At 35.5% G+C, this 24,446-nt stretch overlaps 2 protein-coding genes across 6 annotated transcripts in view; one reads left to right on the forward strand and one right to left on the reverse strand.

The window, feature by feature from the left end:
* The window catches only part of LOC111604405 (semaphorin-5A), a 44,510-nt gene that overhangs the window by 3,522 nt on the left and 16,542 nt on the right, over positions 1–24,446 (forward strand). Inside the window, exons 1-2 of one of the 2 annotated variants that reach the window (XM_023322458.2) lie at positions 15,386–15,828; positions 15,966–16,021. In XM_023322458.2, the coding sequence (XP_023178226.2) occupies positions 16,008–16,021 (14 nt within the window). In that variant the 5' untranslated portion in view covers positions 15,386–15,828; positions 15,966–16,007. Of the gene's footprint in view, positions 1–15,385; positions 15,829–15,965; positions 16,022–24,446 lie in introns of those variants that run through there. The other variant, XM_023322457.2, reaches the window with a different exon arrangement.
* LOC111604407 lies at positions 9,778–18,823 on the reverse strand. Of its 4 annotated transcripts, none has more exons than XM_023322463.2 (2): positions 18,533–18,821; positions 9,778–10,057 (listed from the first exon to the last, which is right to left on the reverse strand). In XM_023322463.2, the coding sequence occupies exons 1-2, from the start codon at positions 18,717–18,719 to the stop codon at positions 10,005–10,007; spliced, it is 240 nt and encodes a 79-aa protein (XP_023178231.1). In that variant the 5' UTR covers positions 18,720–18,821; the 3' UTR covers positions 9,778–10,004. The 4 variants fall into 4 exon arrangements, with proteins under 4 accessions (XP_023178231.1, XP_030080598.1, XP_030080607.1 ...); XM_030224738.1 differs by lacking the exon at positions 9,778–10,057 and adding an exon at positions 13,791–13,858 and having other exon boundaries at positions 18,533–18,823; XM_030224747.1 differs by lacking the exon at positions 9,778–10,057 and adding an exon at positions 13,791–13,855 and having other exon boundaries at positions 18,533–18,822.

Genomic DNA, 24,446 nt, shown 5'->3' on the forward strand with positions numbered 1-24,446 from the left:
AGCATATTTGTCTGCACATATGCACATACATAGCACGGACGATAATAAATCTCCAGTGATCCGCAAATACATTACACCAAATGAGATTAAAGCGCAAATGGAATCAACAATTTTTCCAACGAACGGGATGTACGACTTAATTATGATTTTTGAGCAGAGCGTAGAAAAAAACTGTGAAAAGAGACTAATTAACATAAAACATGTTTTGCCTATGCCACACGACAAAGAGCTAAAAATTCAAACGCCTCGGCCACTCTCACTAAAAATGAAAATAAAAATAAAATTTGTGAAAAAACCTGGCAAAAAAAAAACAGTTTGTGGTTTGATTTAATGAGTCGAGGCGCATTTATCATAGTGTCAGTGATATGGCTTAAGCTGCTTGTTTTTGCCGTTGTTTATCTATGGATTAATGGATCCCGAAGTTGCGGAGTTGGTTGAACCCGTGTTTTCATTGAGTGGCATCCACATTGAGCACGTAAATTCAAGCGCTGTAATTAAGTAGCGCATTTAAATTTGAATAAAATTAAGCAAGATTTTTGCTTTAAATATTCATGTGGATGGGCAGGTCCGGTTTCGACTTTGACTTTGAAAACATTTCTGACACGGATTCCGTGGCAGCCGGAAAGAGCCGCAGCACGCGAGGGAGTGAACCAGTTGAGCCAGTCGTGCCAACGGAACTATTATACAATTGAATCCACTGACTCCAATGAACATTGCGTATCATAAAATGTTATTTATCAGCATTCACAATTATTTTCCCATTCATAAACCGTATAACAAATTTCGTTACAAAAATTGGTGTCAAATTTGTTGTATACATTTTGTTTTTTGCTTTGTTTATTTTATTCACAATGATTTTTTGTTTTCTAAACTTTTGTCACACGCTTTTTCAATGTACTTACACGTATTTTTCGCTTTTTTTCATTTATTTTTGTTTATTTATAGCGTCCGTAGCATTTTTGCCAATTTTCGGTTACCGCTTAGCCATGTCCCCGCATTAAAGATTGTGCACAGTTGTTTTCTTAATGATTTTTGGCTTTCTTTGTAGTTCTCAGTTAGTGCAGGCATATTATGCTTTATTTTTGGGAACGTGGGATAGTTTTGTTGATTTCTAATCTTGTAGACATTCAGATTCATAGTAAATAATTCATAGTAAATAACTTTTGGACACATCTGATTGGAATTTCCCGTGCACACCAGGATATATCTAATTGGAATTCCTATTTAATCTAGAAAACACTAAAAATCAGTATTTAGTATTTTAAAATACCAAGTTCATTTTAAATCTGAAGATTCTGAATGGCGCCAAATCAACTTCTCAACTATATAACAGAAGTCTATATAAGATAAATTAATTAATTTAATACCTACGTTAATCACTTTGTCTGCAATGTTTTTAATACACGCCCCTTAGCTCGAAAGAAAATCAACTTTTCAACAACAACAAAAAACTTGACACAAATACGAGTATCTGAAGTGAGTGTAGTACGTGTATCTATCGACATCTGAAAAGGTGTCAGTTGTGATTGCGCATTTGTGGCATGCAAATTGAAGAATTTCCAACGTGGGAAAACGAGTTCAACGTCGTTATTGCTATAGCTCTCACTGTTGTTGTTGTTGTTGCTGGTATTGCGAACGCCCCAAAATCAAGTCAAGCTGAAAAGCGTTAAAAGTTTAAACAAACAACATTGCAAGGAAAATCGCTCACGCGCTGCATTTTGTGGCGACATAAAAAAATAAATAAAACAGAAAAGAAAACCAGAGCAAATACAAGTACTTGCTTGAGTGTGTACTCAGTGCGAGTACTCGTACTTGTACTTGTACTCGTACTCGAATACATATTTGTACTCACAGATATCGATTACAAACAATTGCTCATGTATCTGCAGTTATCTGAAAGTTCGTTGCGGTTTTCGGGGCTTGGGCAAATTGTTGCAATATTCACATTGATTGGCAATTTCCAGCATCGCCATTAGCTCAGCCTCTGTGCCCCTGCCTCCCGCTGCCCCGTGGGCTAATCTGCCTCGCAGTTGGCTCACAGTTAATTGTGTACAATTATGCATTAATGAGTGCATCTGGCCAAGAGCACGAACTCAGGTTTGAGAATTCTTGCATGAAATGTTGCATGCACGAGCAACTAGATGCACAAATAGCTGGCGAGTGCAAGTGTGTAAGAGAGAGAGAGAGAGATAGAGAGAGAAGAGCGGAGAGGGGAGAGAGTTATGGAGGTAAGGAGCGGATGCAGCAGCATCATAGAGATGGGCATAAATGATAGATTTTATACATGAATAGCAACTATTCGAAAATCGATAAATTTTCTAATTGCACGCCACGATCGCATGCTAAGATAATAATAATACTATCGTGTAAATAATGACGCACTCTGAGAATCGTAAACTCGGACTTATCTGACTTTTTTCACTTCTGACAGCACTGTCTACAACTAAGACTAACTTCAGCAGCTACAACATAAATTTGAATTGTTTGCAGAATAAAATTTCATTATTCAATTGTTCTACGGGGGAAACAAAGCTTAATGGCCCATTCAAAAGGCAACTGAATGGCAATTTGGAATTTATAGACCGAGCGCACACAAGCGACCTTCTAATCGCAACCCACACACTCACACTCATACACACTTAGATTGACTCCTATACCCGGTGGCATTACTCGATAGACAATTTGTACGTTGGCGACAGCGATTTGCATCGGCAAATGCAAAGCATTATAAATCGTTGTAAGCCGTAAAGTGCATTATTCAATGTATGCAATTTTGCCAATTAATTACAATTTTGATTAATTTACAAAGCAGCACGAAGCGAATATTGATTAAAATGAACAAATATGCCTTTGTGTGTGGGATGTGTGGAGCACTTGACTCAAAGAATATGACAGACAGAGTTGCAAGCAGAGAGGAAAAAAGAGATATAAAATGAGTTTTGCATTTTTAATGATAAATTCTATAAATGAATAAAACTTTTTCATACAAAATATATTTTATTTCTTTAATTTTAAATATGCCAATAATTTTTTATTGTGTTTTATCCCCAAGTTTGCTGACCTTCAACGTTATGCTTATAGAGTATTAGCTGATTTTGTAGGAATTCAGCAACGCCCCATAGGAAATACTTCAAGATAAACCATATCCATTGACCTTTGGCAACTTTTGTTGTTTTACTGCTCTCAGGCTGAACCTGACTTTTCAAGCTTAGAGCAACACGAATTTGTGTTATTTTGCCGCATTTAATTACCATAACGAAAATAAATATATATATATGTGTATTGCTATTATTCGTACATTCATAGAAATCTATATGTATGTGCGACCTTCAATTGCAAAATTTGTTCGAATGCAAATGCTAAGATCAAGTTTTTTTGGAGGGAGACCTTAGCTTAGCTCTTGCTCGCTTTGCCAAATTATTGGCGGCTATCAATATGAAGTCAAGGCAACGAAATTTGCTTTTATTTTGCCTTATTTTTGTTTTGATAATAACAATAATAATGGTAATTACAGTGATTATAAAAATTATTAACTTTAATAACACATCACTGTTTGAGTATTTGGTTTGTTGTTGAGTCCGTTTCGCATTGATAATTGATGTCAGCTGCAGTTGTTGTTCATATCTATCAGCAAGCTTCATTTATTATAGCGGATGCATTAAAAAATACAACGAAATGTATTAAAAATTGCAATTGAAATTTTTATTTTATTATATCACATGGAAAATATTGGCTAAAATATTTCTAATGGATGTATAGCTTTATTTGATACATATTTATTTTGCACTTAAATCCAAATAATTTATAGAGTGTGGTGTGGGCATTATTTTGATGCATGCAGCATGCAAAACGCTTACATGAGAGTAACTGCAGCCTACGGTTACATGGATCTATGTACACGCGGGCAAAACAAAAACAACTTTCAACTGCCAGCTTATCGGTTTAGTCAATTAATGTCAGCTTTGATTTCAATTAAGGCAGATAATACTCACGTCTGGCATTTTAGCCACGGCGATAGTTTTGCCTAATGTGCCTGCAATTACGTACATCGATTGGCATTTAATTAAAACAAATATTCACACACAGCTAACGCGAACAGTGGAAACGCACTCAGATGAGATGCGGTCAAAGCTTAGAGCGCAGCACTGAGTGTATACCAAATTCGATATACGATAGACGCTGGAGTTGACGTCGCTTATCTAGTCGATAGCGTTTGACAGGCTTAGGTTTTAATTTTATTTTCAGCTGTCTGCTCGTTTATTTATATGCGGCATTGTTTTTGTCTTAATCTGCAAAGATTTGCATTTGCTGTCTGCGCAAATGATTTATGCGCTTTGTTGTTGTCGCTGTCATCGTCATCAAATGGATTTTCATTTGCTTGCCATCCCCTGGGTTGCTGCTGCTGTTGTTGTTTCATTAAAACGGCAGCTTATTTGCCTTTCAATCAAAATCGTGCCCAGCCGAGCAAAAAGATCTTTCAAGAGCTACTCCATAACCAGTTACATATACAGAGACATATCTCTCTGAAGGTCGGCTGTCGGAAGTTAACGTCTAGCCTAGAACTGCCCTTAAGTGGCAGCAAGCTGAACTTGTAAAATTCCCAACTGGTTTTTAGATATCAAGTGTTAAATCTGAACCAAAACTTATTCGCACCTATAGTAATCGGATTTGGCCATGTAGCATCCCAGTGCTCCTTGAATAACATTATTATGATGTATTTTCCAGAGTTTTGACACAAAACAAGTTAAGCAAATTATATATTTAATTGCTACATGGAAAGTGTGAAAAGTGTAAGAGCATCGAAACTGTTTGTTGCTGTTGCTCAACTGGCATAAATAATAGAAATGTTGCCGAGGCTCGAAAGCCCAAAGATCAGCAGCAGCGATTGGAGAAAACACCAGAGCCGCAGACAGAGTCTGAGCTCGAGTCGGAGCTGCTGCTGCTGTTGTCAAATGGCAAACATTTGCCAGAACATGAAGAGAAATCCGCAATAGTGTTATCTATGTGTGTGTGTGTGTGTGCACAACAAACACCACATGTGGTCCACGGTAGAGGCGAAGAGTGGTTGTTGATCCATGGAAACAGGCAGGCAACCATAAAGCCTGGTTTAACTCAAGTGCTGTAATGTTAACCAGCCAGCGAGCAGATAAACTAATGCGTGTTATGACTTGAGCCGATTGGGCATTGGGTATCCTATCCCAGGCATTTGGACATTACGCGAAACTAGAAAGCAGCGACCCAAACAAGAAAAGTTAATCGGGGCTTACACATCGTTAAGTACGTCAACATCAAAAGTAAAATTGAAAAAACCTAAACAAATAAAATATATATTTTTGGGCTAAGAATTATGTTATGGTTAAGTTTCCGTAGATAATTGTAGATAACTGAATAGTATAAAATGCTTAGGGGCTATAAGGAAAATTTATATATTTTATTTTATTTATATATTTGTGAGACTTGACTTAGCTCTATCTGAATATTAGAGATAGTTCAGAGCTGAATAAATTATCAGTTAATTTTTTTATAGCTTAATTAATTAAAAATCCTTTTAAAATTGAATTAAATATGCAAAAAAATTGTTATGTTCTCAAGCGAAATTGCATAAAATGTAACTAAAATTATAATAAAAATATATAAAATTAAAAAATAATATTAATTTGAAATTACAAAATAATACAATTGACAGCTAAGAAAATTCTCTCTATATATAGATATAAAATATATAACTATATATAGTCATGTACTATCTGCCTCACTTTTATAACATTATTTGAACCCGGATCTTCACAGCTCGACAGTTTTATCTGTCATCTTAATAACTTGTCTACCTTTGTAGACAAAAGTAATACATTGCCTATAGTTACTTCGGGGATAAATATGACTTGAAATTATTATATAAGAGCTTGATTGGCAACGAGTTATTTATAAATCTTAATCATTATCAAGTAATTTCTCTGCACCTAGCATATAAATCTCTAAGTAACTTGAGCTTTAGCTGGTCTCATGGCAGCACAGAGCCGGCAGAAACAGTTCGAAACAGGCCCAACGACTGTGAGTGGAAGAAGAAGCAGAGGAATATAGATATAGACATGTCGATAAGTTCAAGTTCTTGGCACAAGGAAAATGGATTGGTGAAGTGGGCAGAAGTGAGGCTGCTGTTGAAAGGGGGATACTGAAAAGATTCATCAACAATGAGATTCTCTTTTGTTTCTGCGCACAGAGGCTGCTGCTGTTGTTGCTAAAAGGGTTAGCGAAAGAGAAGAGCGAAAGAAAATATACGAGAGAAAAGAACAGACAATTATTTTGGCGCTGGACTGGCCTGGAATACCCCTTTAGATATAGCCTTGAGCTGACTTTGGCCCGTCTAATGAGTTATTTGCAGCAGTGAAACGAGCGACATGCAAAGCCAACAAGTGTCAACATTAATTTGAAGCAGTCCGCTGTTAATTTCCAATGCGAGTGTCACATAAATTTCTCATATGCTCACATGCACATAACTCTATAGCCATAGCCATAGCCATATCTTGTATCTTGTATCTTGTATCTGTATCTGTTCGCTGGCTCTGTTTCTGTTTCAGTTTCTGTTTCAGTTTCTGCAAGCAGCGCATTTTTTTGCCACACCCTACGCTGAATTCTTTGCTCATTTGGTCTGTCAACTCTTATAAGCAAAATTCTGTTGACGCTTGAAGATGATGTGCAAACTAAAAATTACTATAATTAACGAATGTTCTATACACTAACAGAAGATTAGGGGCATTACAACAACAACAATATGAATAACAAAATATTAAAAGAAATATATAACTAAATGAATATTAAATTTGCAAAAGAAAAACTCCATATATCTAACAATGTCATTCCAATTAATATTTGTTCTAGAAACTATCGATAAATAAATAATAAAATAATAATAATAAAAAAAATAAATAAATAAAAAAGAAATGACCCTTTACCTTGTAATATTACTAAAAAAAAACGATTCTAAATTTTATTTGTAAAAATATATAATTCGTGCAGCTATTTTGTGGTTTCCTAAAAATAAAAAAAAATATTCTACACACTATTTATACACTAAGGGTACTACATTTTGAAAAAATAATAAAGCAAAATATATATATAACAAATCGATAAATTGTTCAATTTTTGCCATTTGCTATGCTAATTTTTTTTAGATGTATGCAGACTTGTTATACCCTCAGTTAGGGTATTTAGACATGCACAAGATGTAGCATAAAATTAAAATAATTTTGTGTTTTTATTTTTGTTCGCTTCGGTTCGGTTCGTTTCAGTTTTTGTGGTGTCATTTGTTGTCTCTTGGCGGAGTTCATGCGCAGCATGCAAAATTTTGTTGATTACTTTTTTGTTGAGTTCGGGTCTTAAATGGGAAGAAGAAGAGATAATATATATATATTTATTTACTTATGGCTAAGTTAAGCTGCGATCTAGGCTAACTTTTGAGCTAAAGGCCTGGCATTGGCCAGATTAGCTTGTTGTTCATGAATTAACTAGAGCTCCGTAGCTGAAGGCCTTAGTCGCTCTAGCTTAACTAAAGTCACGCATAATTAATTGCTACTAAAAACATAGTAAATATGCTTAATGATGAGTACAATTAAAATTGGATTGTGCTAGTATAATTATGATAGTATGAGAGGAAAACCCTTTTATAAATTGGCTTGCAATTTTTTAGACAGTTTTCATTTTAGAAATATTCGAATAATTTCTGAATTTTCCTTGATTAAATTTTATAAAATTTTCTAACATTGCATAGCTTACGAAATTATTTAATCTTAAATTAATTAAGCTAAAAAATTTATTATTCATAATTTTTCTAGTAATTTTTCAGTTTGAAAATTATTAGAACAATTTTTGAAATTTGTTTGTTTATTTATTAAAAAAGTCTGACAGCACATGGCATTAGAAATCATTAATTTTAAATTTTGAAAGACTTATTTTTACAAATTTAATATTCCTTTAAATAATATCTAAATACTAGAGGTTGCCTCGGTTATATGAGTCTATTAGGCAAACCTCATAAAAGACAATCTGTTGCATAGTTTATAACTTTGCTTCAGCAATACATAAAATAATGGTTATATGCAAATGTGCTCTTAGTCATATCTGAATGACTATATTAAGCACGTCTAAGTTCTATCGAGAGGCAGCAGTTTTCCTTCAATAACTTTGTCATTGGAGCCACGTCCTCTCGGCATCTACCAACATAGCCTTTGGCTTTTTATCACTCCAATGTCCGTGTTCACTTACAATAAACCATAAATAAATGCCTGGCGTATTATTGTCGGGCGGACCTCTAAGATTCGTATATCTCATGGCTGCACCTGGTTTGCTTCCATATCATGTGGACTTGCATTAAGCCAGGTCTCAATTTATGTCTTTGTGAGTGTTTGCCGGGCGCTTAAGATACCATTTATAGGTTCAATGCTGCGGTTAAGCTTGAAATTAATGCGACATCAGCTTTCGGTTGTCCCTTGGCCTGCAGACCCCCTCCAAGCATGCTCCCTCCCTGCCCTCTCACTCACTCCATCCCATGTTGCTTGCTTTTGGATTTTAAATTCTGCTTAATGATTTTTATGAATTTATTGCCGCAGCAGCCGGCGCACAATTTGCGCATGCGTTGCCCCCAATGAGGCTGAACCGACTGTGTGTACATGTGTGTGAGGGAGAGGGAGAGAGAGAGCGAGAGCGAGAGCGAGAGACAGGGGCATGCGGCCCACTCCAAAAGGAAACCTTAAGCAACGCTTGAAAAGCAGGCGCGAAAAGTTCGCTGCGCATCAAGGCAAAAAAGTTGATTTCTGTGTGCGACTGTGTGTGTGTGTGTGTGTTGTGGCAGCCTTTTAAAATTTTAAGTGGTTTCGCGCTCTGGATGGGCATGCTGCATGCATATGGCACATGTTGCAACGCCTACTAAATCATCCAGCAGCTTGCCACATTGTGTGTGCCTCCGTCCACATTTGTTTGCACAAACAAAACAACAACAAACATAAAGAACATTTCAAATGTTGCCATACGCTGCATTTCCTGCTATGCACACAAATACATATATACATATGTAAAGTTCTATATACGTACATACATATAAATAGCATATATTTTCGATCTATGCACAAGTTTCAATTATTGAATGAATGGAGCCGCTTTGTGTGGCACAAACAACTCCACTCAGAGCTCAAGGCTGAGTCAACACACATGGATTTTAATAGCCAGCAGAACTTGCTGACACAGATCCCAGCAGTGTAGTCGGGCTGTAGTTTATGCTTTTATATATTAAATTGTAAAATAATAATAAAGTCAATTTGGTTTGCCCAGGAGCACAACTTGTTGCTTAGACATCAATTACAATTATGCTTAATGGAAAATTAAACAATTCTGTAGAACTTTCAAACTTACTCTTATACTATTTAAATATTATTATAAGCAGAAATATAGCTAAAGTACTTTAATATAAACTTAGTTTAGCTGTTTTCTGGCTAAAAACTTTACTCTTATACGATTGATGTGAGCTTAGCAGTAGTATAAGTAAGAGTATAAGTAGAAGTATAAGTAAATAATGCATTCCATAGAACTAGTTCACAATGAATCAATTTTAGCTCTTTTATGGCTAAACGTTTGTTATCTTACAGTTTTAAACATATTTTCTGAAATAAAATATACAGTTATCCAAATTGAATCCAAAATTATCTAAATTTATCCAAGTGGATCTGCATCGAAGAGTTTTCAGCTAATGAGCTAGTTTTAGTGTACTATCCATGTTACTGTCAGTCCGTGTTTCTGTTTGTCTATTGAATAGACTTCCATGTTGCCGCTACTGAAGCTGGAGACTTGAAATTTGTATATATATATAATATACTCATTTGAATCCTCGTCTTAATGGCTGGAATACATGCTCATGCTGTCAATCCAATCCACGATCAAAAATATATATTTATCCAATCCAATTTTTCGATAAAAGCTGACATTAAATTTGCTCATCCATCTGATTTTCAAGTTCATCTTATTTCAAGTACTTGCAGTACACAACTTGACCTTCCAAAATGCATGTCTAAAATAAAGTAAAATTTTAACAAAATTCAAGTCAAATTTCTTTTTGCTGTCTTTTGGGCCCTAAGACAAAGTGTTAACAAAGGTCAAGCCAAAGAAACATGTGTAAAAGCTCAGTTAAATACATTAAGCTAAAACCTTGGCGCTGCAATTTTGTTGGGAATAATTAAAACAATTAAAGTACCCCCGCACACACACACACACACACGCACAATATATGCAATTCATTTACATGTTTAGAGGCTGGCATATCAAATTGCTGTGCTTTTAACAAATGCTCGATATAAGTTTGTGTGTAAGTAAATAAATGCTGGCCCCTAGAGATGGCAGCTTGAGCTTGCAACTTATAGAATAATTTATGGTATATATAAGAATTATGAATATTAGAATAAATTCTAAAATTCTAAAAATCTCTTTGAAGTGAACGTACGATACTAAGTGAATTTATCAAATTAAATATAATTAATTTGAGTGTGATTTCTGCATTTGGAATGCAGATTCTAAGAGGCTTTGCCCACGCTGTACATACTAGACTGTTCGTAGAGGTTTAGAGTCGTCAAGGTGACTGTCGTCACGGTGCCATCTCTAGCCGCTAATGAAGGGCCCGCTTTGAAGGTGTTACAAGTTTGTACGCGATTTGATTAACAAACCTGCGATTTCGAACCATTATACGCATTATGTGGGCTACCGCTAGACAAGTGAATGACCATGATCGCCTCTGCCTCAAGCTCTGCCTTGGCTCTGGCTATGAGGCTTTGACTATTTGAAATTGTGAAGAGCGCCAACTTGTTGCTCGTCTTTATCAATCGCTGTGAATGCGAATTGACAGGCTGCGGACTCGGGCTTTGTAACTGAACTCAAGTGAAAATGATTGCAGTTGAAAAGCGAAGGCGTAACCAGATATGCCTTCAATCGCCAGATCGGCTGTAGGAACCACTCGAAACACGTTTTCCCCCTGTGCCCCTCTCTCTCTGTCCCCTCTATACCCATATCTTCTTCTGTTTCTGCTTGAGAAATGAAGTGAAAAGGCGTCAGCTTGCATTCGATGAATTTCAATCACACGCATATCATTTGCCACTTTAAAGCTAATGAATAATAATTCCCAATTGAGGGAACATTCAATGTGCAAATTAAATAGATAGTTCTAATTTGTTTACACAATTTCTATATACATTTTGAACATATTTTTTATAAAATAATAAACTAAACTAATAATAATTATAATAATAATAATAATTTATATATCCAAGTCAGAAGTCGGAATATCTTTACTGACGTTAAGCTTTTCTGAGACTCTAAGATAAATATGCAAAAGTAAAATTTATAATAATATATTTATTATTATTAATTTATAATATATATAAACATATTATATATGCATATATTTGACTTAAATTTACGATATTTAAACCCTGATTTTTCCTTAAAATATTTTTATATAATTTTGAAAAAATTTTTTTACACTGAGATATATATATTGAATATGCCGCTTATATAATACATATAATATATAGGCGGGTCTCTCTCTATATCTCTCGCACTCTCACATTTTCTATAAAACTCATCCAGCAGATTATTTGAGAATTTGATTTTTTTAATCCATTGAGGGAAAGGGAAAGGGCTCTGAAAGCTTTGGACTTAATTCAATTATTTTATTTTTTATTTACTTATATATATTTAATTTGTAAGATCTTTTAGCACATACCTTGCTTAATTTCTAATTTCTTTTAGATATTTAATATAAAAGAAATTCTTATTATTTTATTTTCTATATTGAATCACATATTCTGTTGAGTTATTCAATAAAAATAAAATGCAGCTATAAACTTTATTTAAGGTTAAAATCAACAGCTTTTTATGTAGTTTTCTTTAACTTTTCCATTAATCTGATTAGTTTTCTCCTCGTGCCAGTCTTATACAGCTGAGGATTGGGCTTTCAACAAAAAAATTTGATTAATTTTCGCTGAAATTTCTAGTGAAAACTGTGCGAAACATTGATAAAGCATCAATCAATAGATATTTCCCATACGCTGCAAGCGCTTTTGAACGCCGTAAATCATATAGCCCAAACTTGGATTGGCAAAAAAAAAAAAACACCTTGCCATAAATCTTTGAGACTCATTTGGTTGCAACTGAAAATTGAACTCGACTTTGGCCACGGGTTCTGCGTTTTTTTATTTGGCGCGCTTTCTGTGCCCAGTTTTTGCGACAAGCCTCTCACGCAGCCCCCCAATTGGTCGACCTTCAAATGGCTTCGCTTCACACACAGAGAGAGAAAGAGAGAGAGAGGGGGGAGGAGGTAGAGGGAGAGGGAGAGATACACACATTTGGACAGCGATCACGCCACTTGAAGCGCTGTTGCCAAGTTTCTGAGCTGCTGCTAGAGCGTTGGGTACGGTGAGGCCTGGCCTGACGGAAATGTTGCCAATCGGATGAGCACGCAAAAGACGTTGATGTTTACGTTTACCTGAAGGCGAAGGCGATGGCGATGGCAAAGGCAGCTCCAGAGCGATCGGTAACATGTTTTATGCATCCGTGGCAAGGCATAAAAAACTTTATATATGTATACAAACTTTATACAATGTTAAGAAGAAAACAACAACAACAGCGAAATACTTTTAAAGGCAACGCGAAATGGCGAAGGTCGTTTAAAGGCAATGCTCAGTTTATGTTTTGTATACCCTCTACGCATAGAAAGTGTTTACTTTAGGGTATACTGATTTTCTGACAGTTTGACCACATATATGTGATATATATATATATATATATATATATATATATATATATATGTAACTCATTAGCAGAGTTGATTTAGTCAGTCTGCTGGCTTACATCAGCCTATATTGCATGATAAATATTCTGATTTGTAATCGATCATTTCATTATTTGCCAGAGCTCAAGTGAACAAAATTATATAATAATATAATAATATATATAAAATAATATATGTTCGTATTTTTAAATTGTTAATTTCTTGTAAGCTGAAGTTGAAGCCAGATATTTAAGCTTAGCTCGATAGATATAGATTCTAGATGAGTATTTTGTGTATATTAGGGCAGGTTTAAATTAAGGTAAGGGTATCTAGAAGTGGATTATACACATCTAGTTATACATTATTTTCTTATAGCTTCATTTTTGGATAATTCTATGTTATTTTGCATAAACTATATATATATAATATTGGTTATATGATATATCTAGAATGGAAAATCTTAATCCCATATACGGAATACATAAAGTACATGCTTGCAAAAGTTCTCTCGTTTAATGGTTTACCTTTAAAGAGTGTACACAATTCGATTGGGCAAAACATATAAATTTGTTGGCTTTTTGCATATTCACGTTTACTCAGAGAGTTACTTTTGAACGTTACGTTCAGTAGTGGATCGTCGAGATTTTTTTGCAAGACTGAACGACATTGATAAGAGTCGCCTAATTGCTGCTGTGGCGGACGTCAACACAGTTTTCGAAATTTTCAATATGTTGTCTGTTTATTTTGTACGCTGGTTCCCATCGTAAAGCTGTCGACTGGTTTCCTTTTGGGCGACGCGCTCCGATTTTGTCAGTCAGCCGATTTGTGGTTTTCTTTTTCTTTTTCTTTTGCCAATTCGCCTCTTATTTTGAATCGAGTTTCATTTGGGGAGTTGGTCAGCAGCCACTGCCACAGCCCGATTGCTTCTTACATACTTGGTATGTGGGTCAAGCGGCGACACTCGTGGGGCCTCACGCATAATATCTTGATGGATGTATTACACACAAGTCCAGTGGGAATCGAGATATGGACGTGAGGTGTTATTATCTGCTGTACATATTTATTATTGCCACCGAAAAATATGAAATATGAAATATGAAGTACGTAATTAGTGTCCTACATTGCAAGTAATTTGAGTACAAAACGAAATTTTGTACCCGGATCTTGAGGTAGGACTTTACAAAATGAGCTTCCTTGGTTTTAGGCTGATTGTGCTGGAGTAGCACAGGGTAGCACAGTATTTAAAATACACTTCCTCTCCCTTGAGTGTAGCACAGTATAAAAAATTGTATAACACTTCCATAAATATTACTGTTCTCATTGTAGCACAGTATTGCACAGGAATTGTATAACACTTCTGTAGCGCTCTCTAAAATTTTCATCTAATGATATTATAACAGAGTATAGAAGGCTTTTCTAAAGATTCCTACTGCTTCCAGTTAAGCTTTCTGGTCTTTAAAATGTTCTCTATGATACTGTGTAGAGCGATTGCATAACAGAGATTGAATATCATATTAGACTCTCTGCTCATTAAGGCATTCCTCTCATCTTATTTCAGTATAAAGAAATTGTATAAGACTTGTATAAGACAATATCCCAATTGACTCTCTGCTCAGTGAAATTTCCCTCTCTCATTGTCGTATCATGTCAATGTCTATTAAATTGTTTAACCACACAATTGATAGACAATTAGGTTTCAATCGAATCTCCGATCATATTTTGGTTGCATAAGCGCTGCATATGCACGGGGCCACTGATATACAAACATATAAAAATAAACTTTCTACAATTATTTTGAAAAGTATTGAACTTTTCTTCTACTTCACGCGATTTACGCAACTTTCACGAACGGCCACAAAAACCACAAAACCACATGCAACACCAACAACAACAACTACAATTTATGGCTGCAGCAGCCGTTTGCAGCGAAATGAAAAGCTCCACTGGCCTGGCCCACGCAATGTTAAGTTGAAGAAAAAAACACAAGAAAATCAACAGCAGCAGCAACAACAACAACAACAACAACAGCAGCAGCAGCAGCAAAGAGTGAAAAACGAAACCCTTTAGGAAATTGTATGGAATCTGGCAATGGATGCATAAATCCGTTTAAAATCGCTGTGTTTGAGGCAAAACATAATGCGGCAACTGCACCTCCGAAATAACACCAACGCAGACCCTGGGGTTACGATTTTGGAGGCGCTGTTTTTTTGGGCACACGATGCACATCGGAGCGGCAGCGGAGCACAGTGGGCGTCGTCCAACTATCAATAAAACTCTTTAACAAAATCGCGATTGGATGTGAAAACGTCTTTAACAGTGCTGCGCAGTGAAGTTGCTGATTATGAGCAGTGCTTATGTTATCGAAATAGAGGTAGTAACTGCCCTGCTTCTGTTATCTGAACTCGCGCTGTAAGACAACTGTTAAGTTAACAGTGACTAAGCTGTTGCAATCTAATGCTAAAAGTTCTCAGCCACGGAGTGCTGCTAATGTTATCGAACAGTGCAATTAATAAACTGTTAAGTTAACAGTAGTAGCTCCCAATATGCTTTCGACTAGTTCGAGTGGTTGCCAGGGCTGCAAATTAAACTAATTGCTGTGAAGTATTTAGTATTGAATAAAGACTTTAGCATTGTTCCACTGTACAATGCTTGTATATATATATGAATGCGCATAAATCGAAGACGGAGTTTATCTCGTCGGATCAGATCGGATTGGATTGCATCGCATCGCATGCATAGTGGCTGTATTAATGAGTTAAAACGCACGCCTAACTCGAATACAACGCCAGTGGTAGCAAGATTTGTGGATTTCGAGAGCTTCGCTAAGACAAAGATTAGGCCAACTATACAGAGATCGTGGCATTGCGTGGGCGTTATTGGCGTTGGCAGCACATCGCATATCAAAATGACACCATTATGGTATTATGCCAATCGTTGCTTATTAATGTGTGTGCGGGGGATCGTGGCATACATTGTATGGGGGCGATCAGCAAGTGGCACACGTTTCGGCCCTCGGCATGGTAAATAGCTCGTCTCTATGCTTGTAACTGCCCAGAGATCCATTATTTATGCTGGGCTACTAAATTATTCCATTGACCAAATTCGATTTGGCAAAAGCTATTTATCAATATGTTTTGTCTTCTGTTTCTCTTTGCAGCCACAATTCCTGGAAACCCACCTCTACAATACTAATGAATGAATGTGTGTGGACAGGTGAGTGGTAGCTTAAATAATTGATAAGGTGAGCTGACTTTTAATGACCAGTAAATATGCCATTGAACTTATATGGAGCTGAGCCAAATTTGGGGCCTTTCTATGCGATTTTCATGAGTATATAGCTAGAAGAGGGACAGAAAATCTGGCTATGAGAGTTACAGGCAATTGATGAGGCGGGCTTAAACATGGTATTACCATACCATATATATCTGTAGATGTATCTGAACTTTAACGGGTAGTATGCCATAGATTTGATGCTGTGAATGTCTTTCTGTAATATTTATCTGACGTTTAGTTTGCCATATGTCATTGAACTTGTATGGATGTCAGTCGATTGGCATGCATGGTCGCCTTTCTATGCGATTTTCACGCTTGTCAGCGAGAGTTGAGGTGAATATCGAGATATGAGAGACTGAGACGATTGATAGAACGGGTTTCAACATAATATTTCCACAGAATATGCTACATAGCTATATTTTTATATAGCTATCTATTATCACATCAATAACTAGCCTGGGGCAGAATGAATGCCAATCTTCTTGTGTATTTATTTAAGCAATTACAGAGAGCTTTTTCATGTGTGGAATTTGTTTGTTTGATTTTGCACTGACAGTTGACAGTGACAGCGCCTGAAAAATACAAAAAAAAGAACACACGCCAATTGGCCGCTGGCTGGCGGTTCGAATTCGCAGACAAACTCAATTTTTGTGGCCAATTTCGTCTTGTATGCAAATTTTTCGTGTGGTTTTTTAATTAACGTAGACACAATTTGGCTGCTTTGTACAGCCATTTGTGCACTTGTGCACTTGTTTGGCTGCCATTCCCACTAACTATTATTTACCCGCCCAAAATCTAATATTGGATCACGACTTGTAGTTGTGGCGCACTTGCCACATAATTTGCGTAATATTTGCTTATGCTAATCGAGCCCATTAATCTGACTGCTTGACAAAAGCTTTGAGCACGAGCCAAAGGGCTCGACAGCGACCAAACAATGAATAAAATTCATAAAAAACGTAGATTTTATTTTTCAGCTTAAATGGAATTGATGGACTCTTAAATCCACGAAAACTGCTTATAAATGTAAGCAAATATTACAAAGGCGGCGCAAACACCCAGTGGAAATTTGAATACCAATGCAATTTTGGAATGAGCAACATCAATTAGCTAAACAATTTTGGATTTTATAAAAAAGATGTATATAGATTTATATATTTTATAGCAGTCTTAAGCAAGCTTTAATAGTCTGTTAATTTGGTTTTTTAATTAGTAAGCGAAAACCAATCCCAACTCTCTTGCTCTCATGAAACGTAGCTATAAAACGTGTAATAGAAGAAGGAAAATTTAATATATTAAATTAATATATTCAAACTTAGTATGTCTCTTACATAGATAAATATATAATAACTATATTTGATACTCTATTTTATAAGGCCTTCTTACCTTTCAAATACTTTTGTAAATTTCCACATGGGCATTACAAGTTAAACGCACGTGCCAGCGAAATGTAATCGCAGCATCCAGAAAAAAAAACAACGAAACAAAACAAAACAAAAAGTGAAAAGGAAAGAAAAAAATCAAACCGAACGAAAGTCGAAAGCATACAACATGAAATGAGGCATAAAGCTTTTGGGAAAATACAATAGGCAACAAAAAAAAATATATGAAAAAAAAAACGAAAAAGCCGACGCACTTTTCGCTTTTGAAACGAAGCAAGCGGAACGCACTCCGTGCTGCATTGCCAAGGCATAGACCCAGAGCTGATGAAATGTGCATGATTTGTTTATAATTTACACGATCCGGGTATACCGCTGCTATTTCCCCTTCCAAATTCATGTAGTCAGCGCGTGCGCGGCTCACGGTTCACGGCTCGCTGAGCAGCCGAACGAAATGGGTGAAAGAAGGGGGCAAAAAGGTGTCGAAAGCGTAGACAAATATTACACATTTAATTATGACAAGTCAACTCGCTTGGACCTCTATCTCGCTAGAGATGATGAAGCCCCTTCAACGCCAACTCACTAAGAAAATTACATCCAAAACTTGAGCCGAAAGACAGTTGAAAATGATCGTGGGATGTTAAAGACAATTTCGTAGGCTTTTTGACACCGAGAAGGAGTTCTCCGAAATGATAATGCAGATAAGTTATGTATATGAAATTCGAATGGGCTTCCAAATAAAATTTTAATATTTAATATGATTTGATTAAAGTACAAAAAGTAGAAAACAACAAAAAATGTGCAATATTTTATGAAACATAGCCAAGAAGAAATACGAGTTTCATATTCAGCTAAATTTATTTACCCAAACTCCGTCTTTTATAAGGTGCATTGCATTAAGTACTTGGATTTCTGATCAAATTCTCATACAGTACACTGTGATCTTCCCTGATATGCCGTTGTAGGCGCAATAGCTTACGATGTAGCTTCAGATAGGGCTGCATGCTGGCCGTCAGGCTGGCTAGCAGGCCCTCTCGAACTAGTTTAACGGTGCTCAGCTGATATAGATTACCTGTGGCTATCATGCAGGTGAGCTCATCATCACGATTTTGCAGCAGAACCAAATGCTCCTCGATCTTGTTCATTCGCAGCTTGAGCTCCTCCTTTTCGGCAATTAGGTCTCTTTCACGTATCTTTTGATCAAACAGATACTCCATAACTTCTTCAGATATATTTGAGTATTGTTGCGCTAGCGCCATATTTTTTATTTTTTTTTTTTGGGTGAAATTAAAAATTTTTTTCTGTAAATAAGATATTTGGTTTTTCAATGTGTCAAACTAAGTGCCGAAACTTTAGACACTCGGCTCGACATAAACGACAGAGTCCGACTTCCTATTGATTGGGTGGAATATCGTATTACAAATATAGTTTATTATTTATTTTGATTTTATCAAGTTTAGCTAGCCTCACATTCTTATAAACCAAGTCGAAGTCTATAACAATGCCATGCTAATAATAATAATAAATTATCAACACCTTTCGATAGAGTTACTCAAGTTCTGGGTAACCCTCTGCTCGCCTGGGTCCGGTCTGTTGACTTTAGCTATTTAAAATAATACTCGACAAATGCTGCGGATAAGAGTTTTGAATTGTTTAAGATTCAATGCCCTTCCGCAGGTCGATTTGTGTTGTCTTTTGTCGTGGCTAAACATAATTTTGATTTATGTAAATTTACTTAATGGCCTTTTGTTGTTGACTTTTGTCAAAGTGCTAATTGACTAAGCATATTTCGGTTCTCTGTCAGTTATTTCGCATTTCTATGTAGCTTTTTTGCTATGGGCCAAAATGTGTGTTAATTAACATTACGTGAAAATTCCAGAGTGTGACGAGCTTTTACACCATTTTAATTTAAATACTATGGAAAACTACTAGAGTGTGAACTAATTCAAATTTGATCAAATTCTGTTCTAATTGTGTATTTGGTATTTTCAATTGGTATTTCTGACTAGTATTTTTTGCGAACTAGTTCATGCACAAGTATTGTACTCATTGCTTATCGATAAAAACGCCTGAAGCTATTTAAGCTCATATGTAACTGATGCCTAGCAGAGTTATAAATATTTTCATGAAGTATCTGAAAGCTGATCTCTGTTAAGGCTTAAAAAAAAATGTTACATTTGGTACTCATATTGCTATACTCGTTCGTAAGATGAGTATATTGGTTTTATACAATATCACTACGTAAAGGCTTAAAGTATATACACAAGTGAAGCCTGTGTATACAAAGTAATTTGAGGAATATAGACATTATGTGATTCATTGTGTCATGTCACAGTTATACGGATACAATCTCAAAACTTGGCCGATTCAAAATTCGCTGTTGTAATGCAAAGCCTAATCTTAAGCTTTCTTTCCATGTCCTCCATAGCATTGAACTTGACTATAAGCTGGATCACTATTGACCTTCTCTACACCTATGGGCACATAAATAGTGTTATGTTAAATAGAGTTGTTTCGTGAACTGTGAACGAGTATTATGCAGTCGGTGGTGCATGACGGCAAAGTTCTTACTGGTTTTTCAATTGTTTGGATAACTTTCGCATTGCTTGGAAATACAAGTTTTTGTATCATTTATATGGAAGACCACACACACTACACATACAGATGGGAGAGCAAACTATTGCCGGGGGTCATTTATGAGCATTTAATCCTTTTCTTTCGGACTCTTTCGGACGACAACAGCAACAGCAACAACAACAATGAGCATTACCAAAAAAGGGTGCGTTCCATGGGACATTCACGTTGATTTATAAGGCCGTCAGACGGTGTGCCTCATATTTCTATGGCTTTCACTGGCGCACATAAATTTGTGTGAGCTGCGACACCCACAGCGAGTGAAAATTAACTTGAAATGAAGACATTAAATGAGTTGCCAACAGATAAATATATATATGTATATATATATAGAAGTCAAGGAAGGCGCGCCAATTGAAATTTATATAAATTTGGTTTTTGGCTTCTGGATTAGACTCTTTGGCACACCCATTTCAGCAGCTATTCCCTATTAAGCCACGCTCGAAAATCTCCAAATAGTTCCTCAACTTCAGTCAATGTGGTTTGCAGTGATGTTGTGTTCCAGCTTTTACCAGACAAACGTTTCTATTTACATTTATGACTTTACAAATTTTCGCTTTTAAGAGTTACAATTGGAAACTAACTTTGTGTGTGGTCTACAAATGTTTTCCTTTTTTATTATGTTTCTTAAGCAATTCGCTAAAAATAATAACTTGTTTCTTAGACATTTTGTACAAGCCTTTTGGAGAAAGGTGTTATGATTTTTTAACTAGACAAGAGCCCGAACTAGTTGTGCTCATGACAAGTATCATAAAAACACAAAGCGCAGCAATTGCCAAGGTTTTGTTTTGTTTTGTTGAACGTTTGGGAATCGGAAGTTATGGGAATTTCAGGTGAAGTCGTGTGGTCAAAATATTCCTCGAAGTGAAATCGTTGAAGACTCGGACTCGGACTTAACATTGATATATGTGGCAAGCCGAATAGCATTGCTGAAGTCTATTGATATTTACTTGCAAATAAATAGGAAACTTAAGAGCTGGTACTCATTCCATTTGCCGGTCCAACTGGTACAGTAAAATATAATAATGTAATATTAAAAAGTAATTAATTAATGCATAATAAAAAATACTCACATATACATATATCATCAATAGAATTTTAGGTATTTCAAAATTAAACAACTAGAAATATTTATTATTCTTAAATACTTTCTACATTTTTTTATACATTTTTATATATTAAATTAATAATAAATGTATATAGTCTGACAACTTTTGTATTCAAATGCTTAGAATCGTTCATAAGTGCAGGCTCATCTTAAGTCAATTCGTATTTATATAAATTTTAAAATGCAGATCTTTTCAATCTTCAACAAAAACAGTCAAGTCACATATAAAATAAATATAATGAATATTTAGCTTTCGTAGAATCGACTTTTATCGTTAATAAGCACAGTCAGATCAAACGACTAGTTAAGAGGAGACTCTTTATTTCACTAATTCTCACCCACTTAAGAGTGTCGCATGTCGCATGTGGCATGTTGCATGTAATGCAAATAATTTGCACAGTGTCTGTCATAATTGTGTGGACCGTTGCGTGCTGTCAGCTGGGGGCCATTAAGATGGCGAGACTTCTTTATATGAAGACATAGCAGTAGGTGTGACTGTTGCATAGCCTTTAATTTGACAACTGAAAAACATGAAATGCCAGCGAGCGACTCATTAATCTGTCTATATAAAGAACGATTCCAACAAATCTCAGCGAATTGAAAACTCAAAATCAAAATCAAAATCAAAAACTTTGCTCGTTTTCTGCTTTTCGAAAAGTTGTAAATTGAGTTAGCACCAAAAAAGGCGATCGTTGCTCTAAATTTTTAGCTTACGTCTAAAAATAAAAATAACAGAAAGGAAAAAATAAAATAAACTTTGTAATCGATTTGTGCGAATTCGTTGCGAGTTTCCATTTCGAAAAAAAAAGTGTTTTTGGCCCGATTCATGCTTGGAATATTTAATTTCTTGCTTTTCAACTGCGATCATTAGGGACACAGCAGGTGGAGCTGTTGGAGATCAATATTTTGATATTGTTGTTGCTCTTGTTGTCGTGCCATAAATTTGGAATTCATAGCGAGAGATTAGCATATAAAACCCAACCACGACCCATTTGATTAGTGCTACAGTAGGAGTTTTTAAAGCCTATTTATGCTATGTCTATGCTTCGTATAAGAGAAAACGAATGAAACAAAATTGATAAATTAGTTTAGCTGCAATAAATCGTCATTTAAATTAAATCATCGTCAACTTATTTATATGTAAATCGGGCTCGGGAAACTGAGGCGGAACTGCAAAGCAGAACGTGGTTGGATAGATCGAGACACAGATTTGATATTTAAAAATAAAAATATTGGATGAGGCGGGCATTAAATTGAAAAATATTTAAAAGAAATGTGGATAAGCGATTTGAAGAATGAGAAAGAGAAAAAATTGACTTTTAACTGCAGTTTATGAAAATATATAGAGAAATATATTGCATTTGATATGATATAAATTGAAGGATGTCAAAGTGTAACCAACGCAACTCCAAAAAAAGTTAGATTTTTGATTCCAGCTGAATGTGAGAGAAATTTAACATAAAATTGCATTTCGAGAATTTGATATTATTTTGTAATTATCAAATTTAAATATTTCCTAATATAAATGGAATTGCTAGATTCAATGTGATTTATATATGCATTTGCAGGATATTTTCTTCAGATATATTAAGTCCATATTCAGTGAAATTAGAGCTAGTCATTAGCTACGAGTTTATTACATGTTTCAGGTAGCATTTAGTTTTCTATTTTAAGTTATCCCTTTAAATAAGCTCAGCCAGGTCTTGACCCAAACACCCCAACAAATGGTAATCGGACAGCACAATGTCTGGTGAGTTAAGATATCTCATTGAAGCTGTTCTAAGGCTTACTCCAGAGCTTCATCTTGCATATGTCGCTGACTGTTATAGAGCGGACGGATTGCCCTATATTATTTTTAGCAAGCTAAGGCCTTCTACTCTCATAATATAGACTTTAAAAATATGATAATCTTTTACATATTTTCTATTATCTAACATCGTAACTCCAGTTATTTCTGTTTTGTAGCTGAATCTTTAACTAGTTTTGTATAACTAAGAGAGAATGGAAACTGGGAAACACTTCAAATTAGGCTTTGGCATAAATGAAAGCTAAGCTGAGCAGAACGCATTTGTGCCTTGATTGATTTGTGCAACATTGAAAGTTCAGTTCCAGTTCATAATGGGTTCTAGTTGGTTCAGTTTAGTTCAATCGAAATGAACCGGTTTCGAGCAGCTCTTTAAATTATGTGTGATTTAGATAGCGGCAGCGACAGCAGCAGCGGCAGCCTAATGTGTAAGATATTGTTCACATTTGCATTAGGTTTATGCATATTTGAATATAGTAAATTATCGCATATTTTAGCATATGCTTAGAGCCCAATGCACAAATTACTGAACGCGCTTTAAGCGCTGCTCAGTCATTCGCTCGTTTATTAGTTTAATCGACACTTGGTTTGTTTCGATTGGAAATATTTACACAATTTCCAAATGAAATATGTAATGTAAATCGATTTGAAATTAGTTGCCAAACTCGAAGATTCGAAATCTTTTGAAGGCGGGCGCCAGCGCCTTATCGCCTATAAATGTTGTCATAAATTTACAAGTTGTCAATTTGAGCTTGAACCTGAGCATCGACCCGGGTCTTCGACTCATATTTTGTGTTTTGTATTATACACTGATAAATTATGGCAGCTGCCTTAATTTTCAATTATATGTATTTTCGAAAAAAAAAACACGGCTTAGACATTTTTCTTGACATTAATTTTTATTATTTCCATCGCATAATATTTTATTAAGTTTTATGCGCCGAGAAAGTTGTGAGTGCCGCAGAGTATATTGGTTTTAAATAAGATTCAGCTGCTGTCTCTTGGGTAAATCATGAAATTCTATATACTAAACAATTGTTAGTTTTCAGTCTTAAAGGTCTCTTCTAATAAGAGCTATTCGTGCATTACTCCGAAAATATTTATTTTAGTTTTTAGTGCATCTTAAACGAGTATTATGCAGTCGGCTTAGCCCGACGTGTACTGGGTGTTTTTTTATGAGTTTTGTTGGAAAGTTGCTTAGCATATTTGTCTTTTAATTGTTTGGTCATTAACTATGCGAGACCAAAGTCTTTTAATTGTCGCCAACGAGCTTCTAATTTATGATTGTCCATAAACACATATAAAATATATATGATTGTTTTTTTTTATGCCCTAGGCTCATAAAAGTGAATAGAAAGTGGGATATAGAATAGTATATTCATGCAACTTTACATCATTTTTTACAGGGTATTTGCCAGTTGTGTATTCCAATTTTGCATA

Source organism: Drosophila hydei, unplaced genomic scaffold (assembly GCF_003285905.1).
Source record: "Drosophila hydei strain 15085-1641.00,03,60 unplaced genomic scaffold, DhydRS2 tig00000001-arrow-pilon, whole genome shotgun sequence".
Lineage (NCBI taxonomy): Eukaryota > Metazoa > Arthropoda > Insecta > Diptera > Drosophilidae > Drosophila > Drosophila hydei.

Bases quoted from the DNA above. Each gene is read 5' to 3' on its own strand.
- LOC111604407 (XM_023322461.2), bottom strand. From the start codon at position 18,719: ATGGCGCTAGCGCAACAATACTCAAATATATCTGAAGAAGTTATGGAG.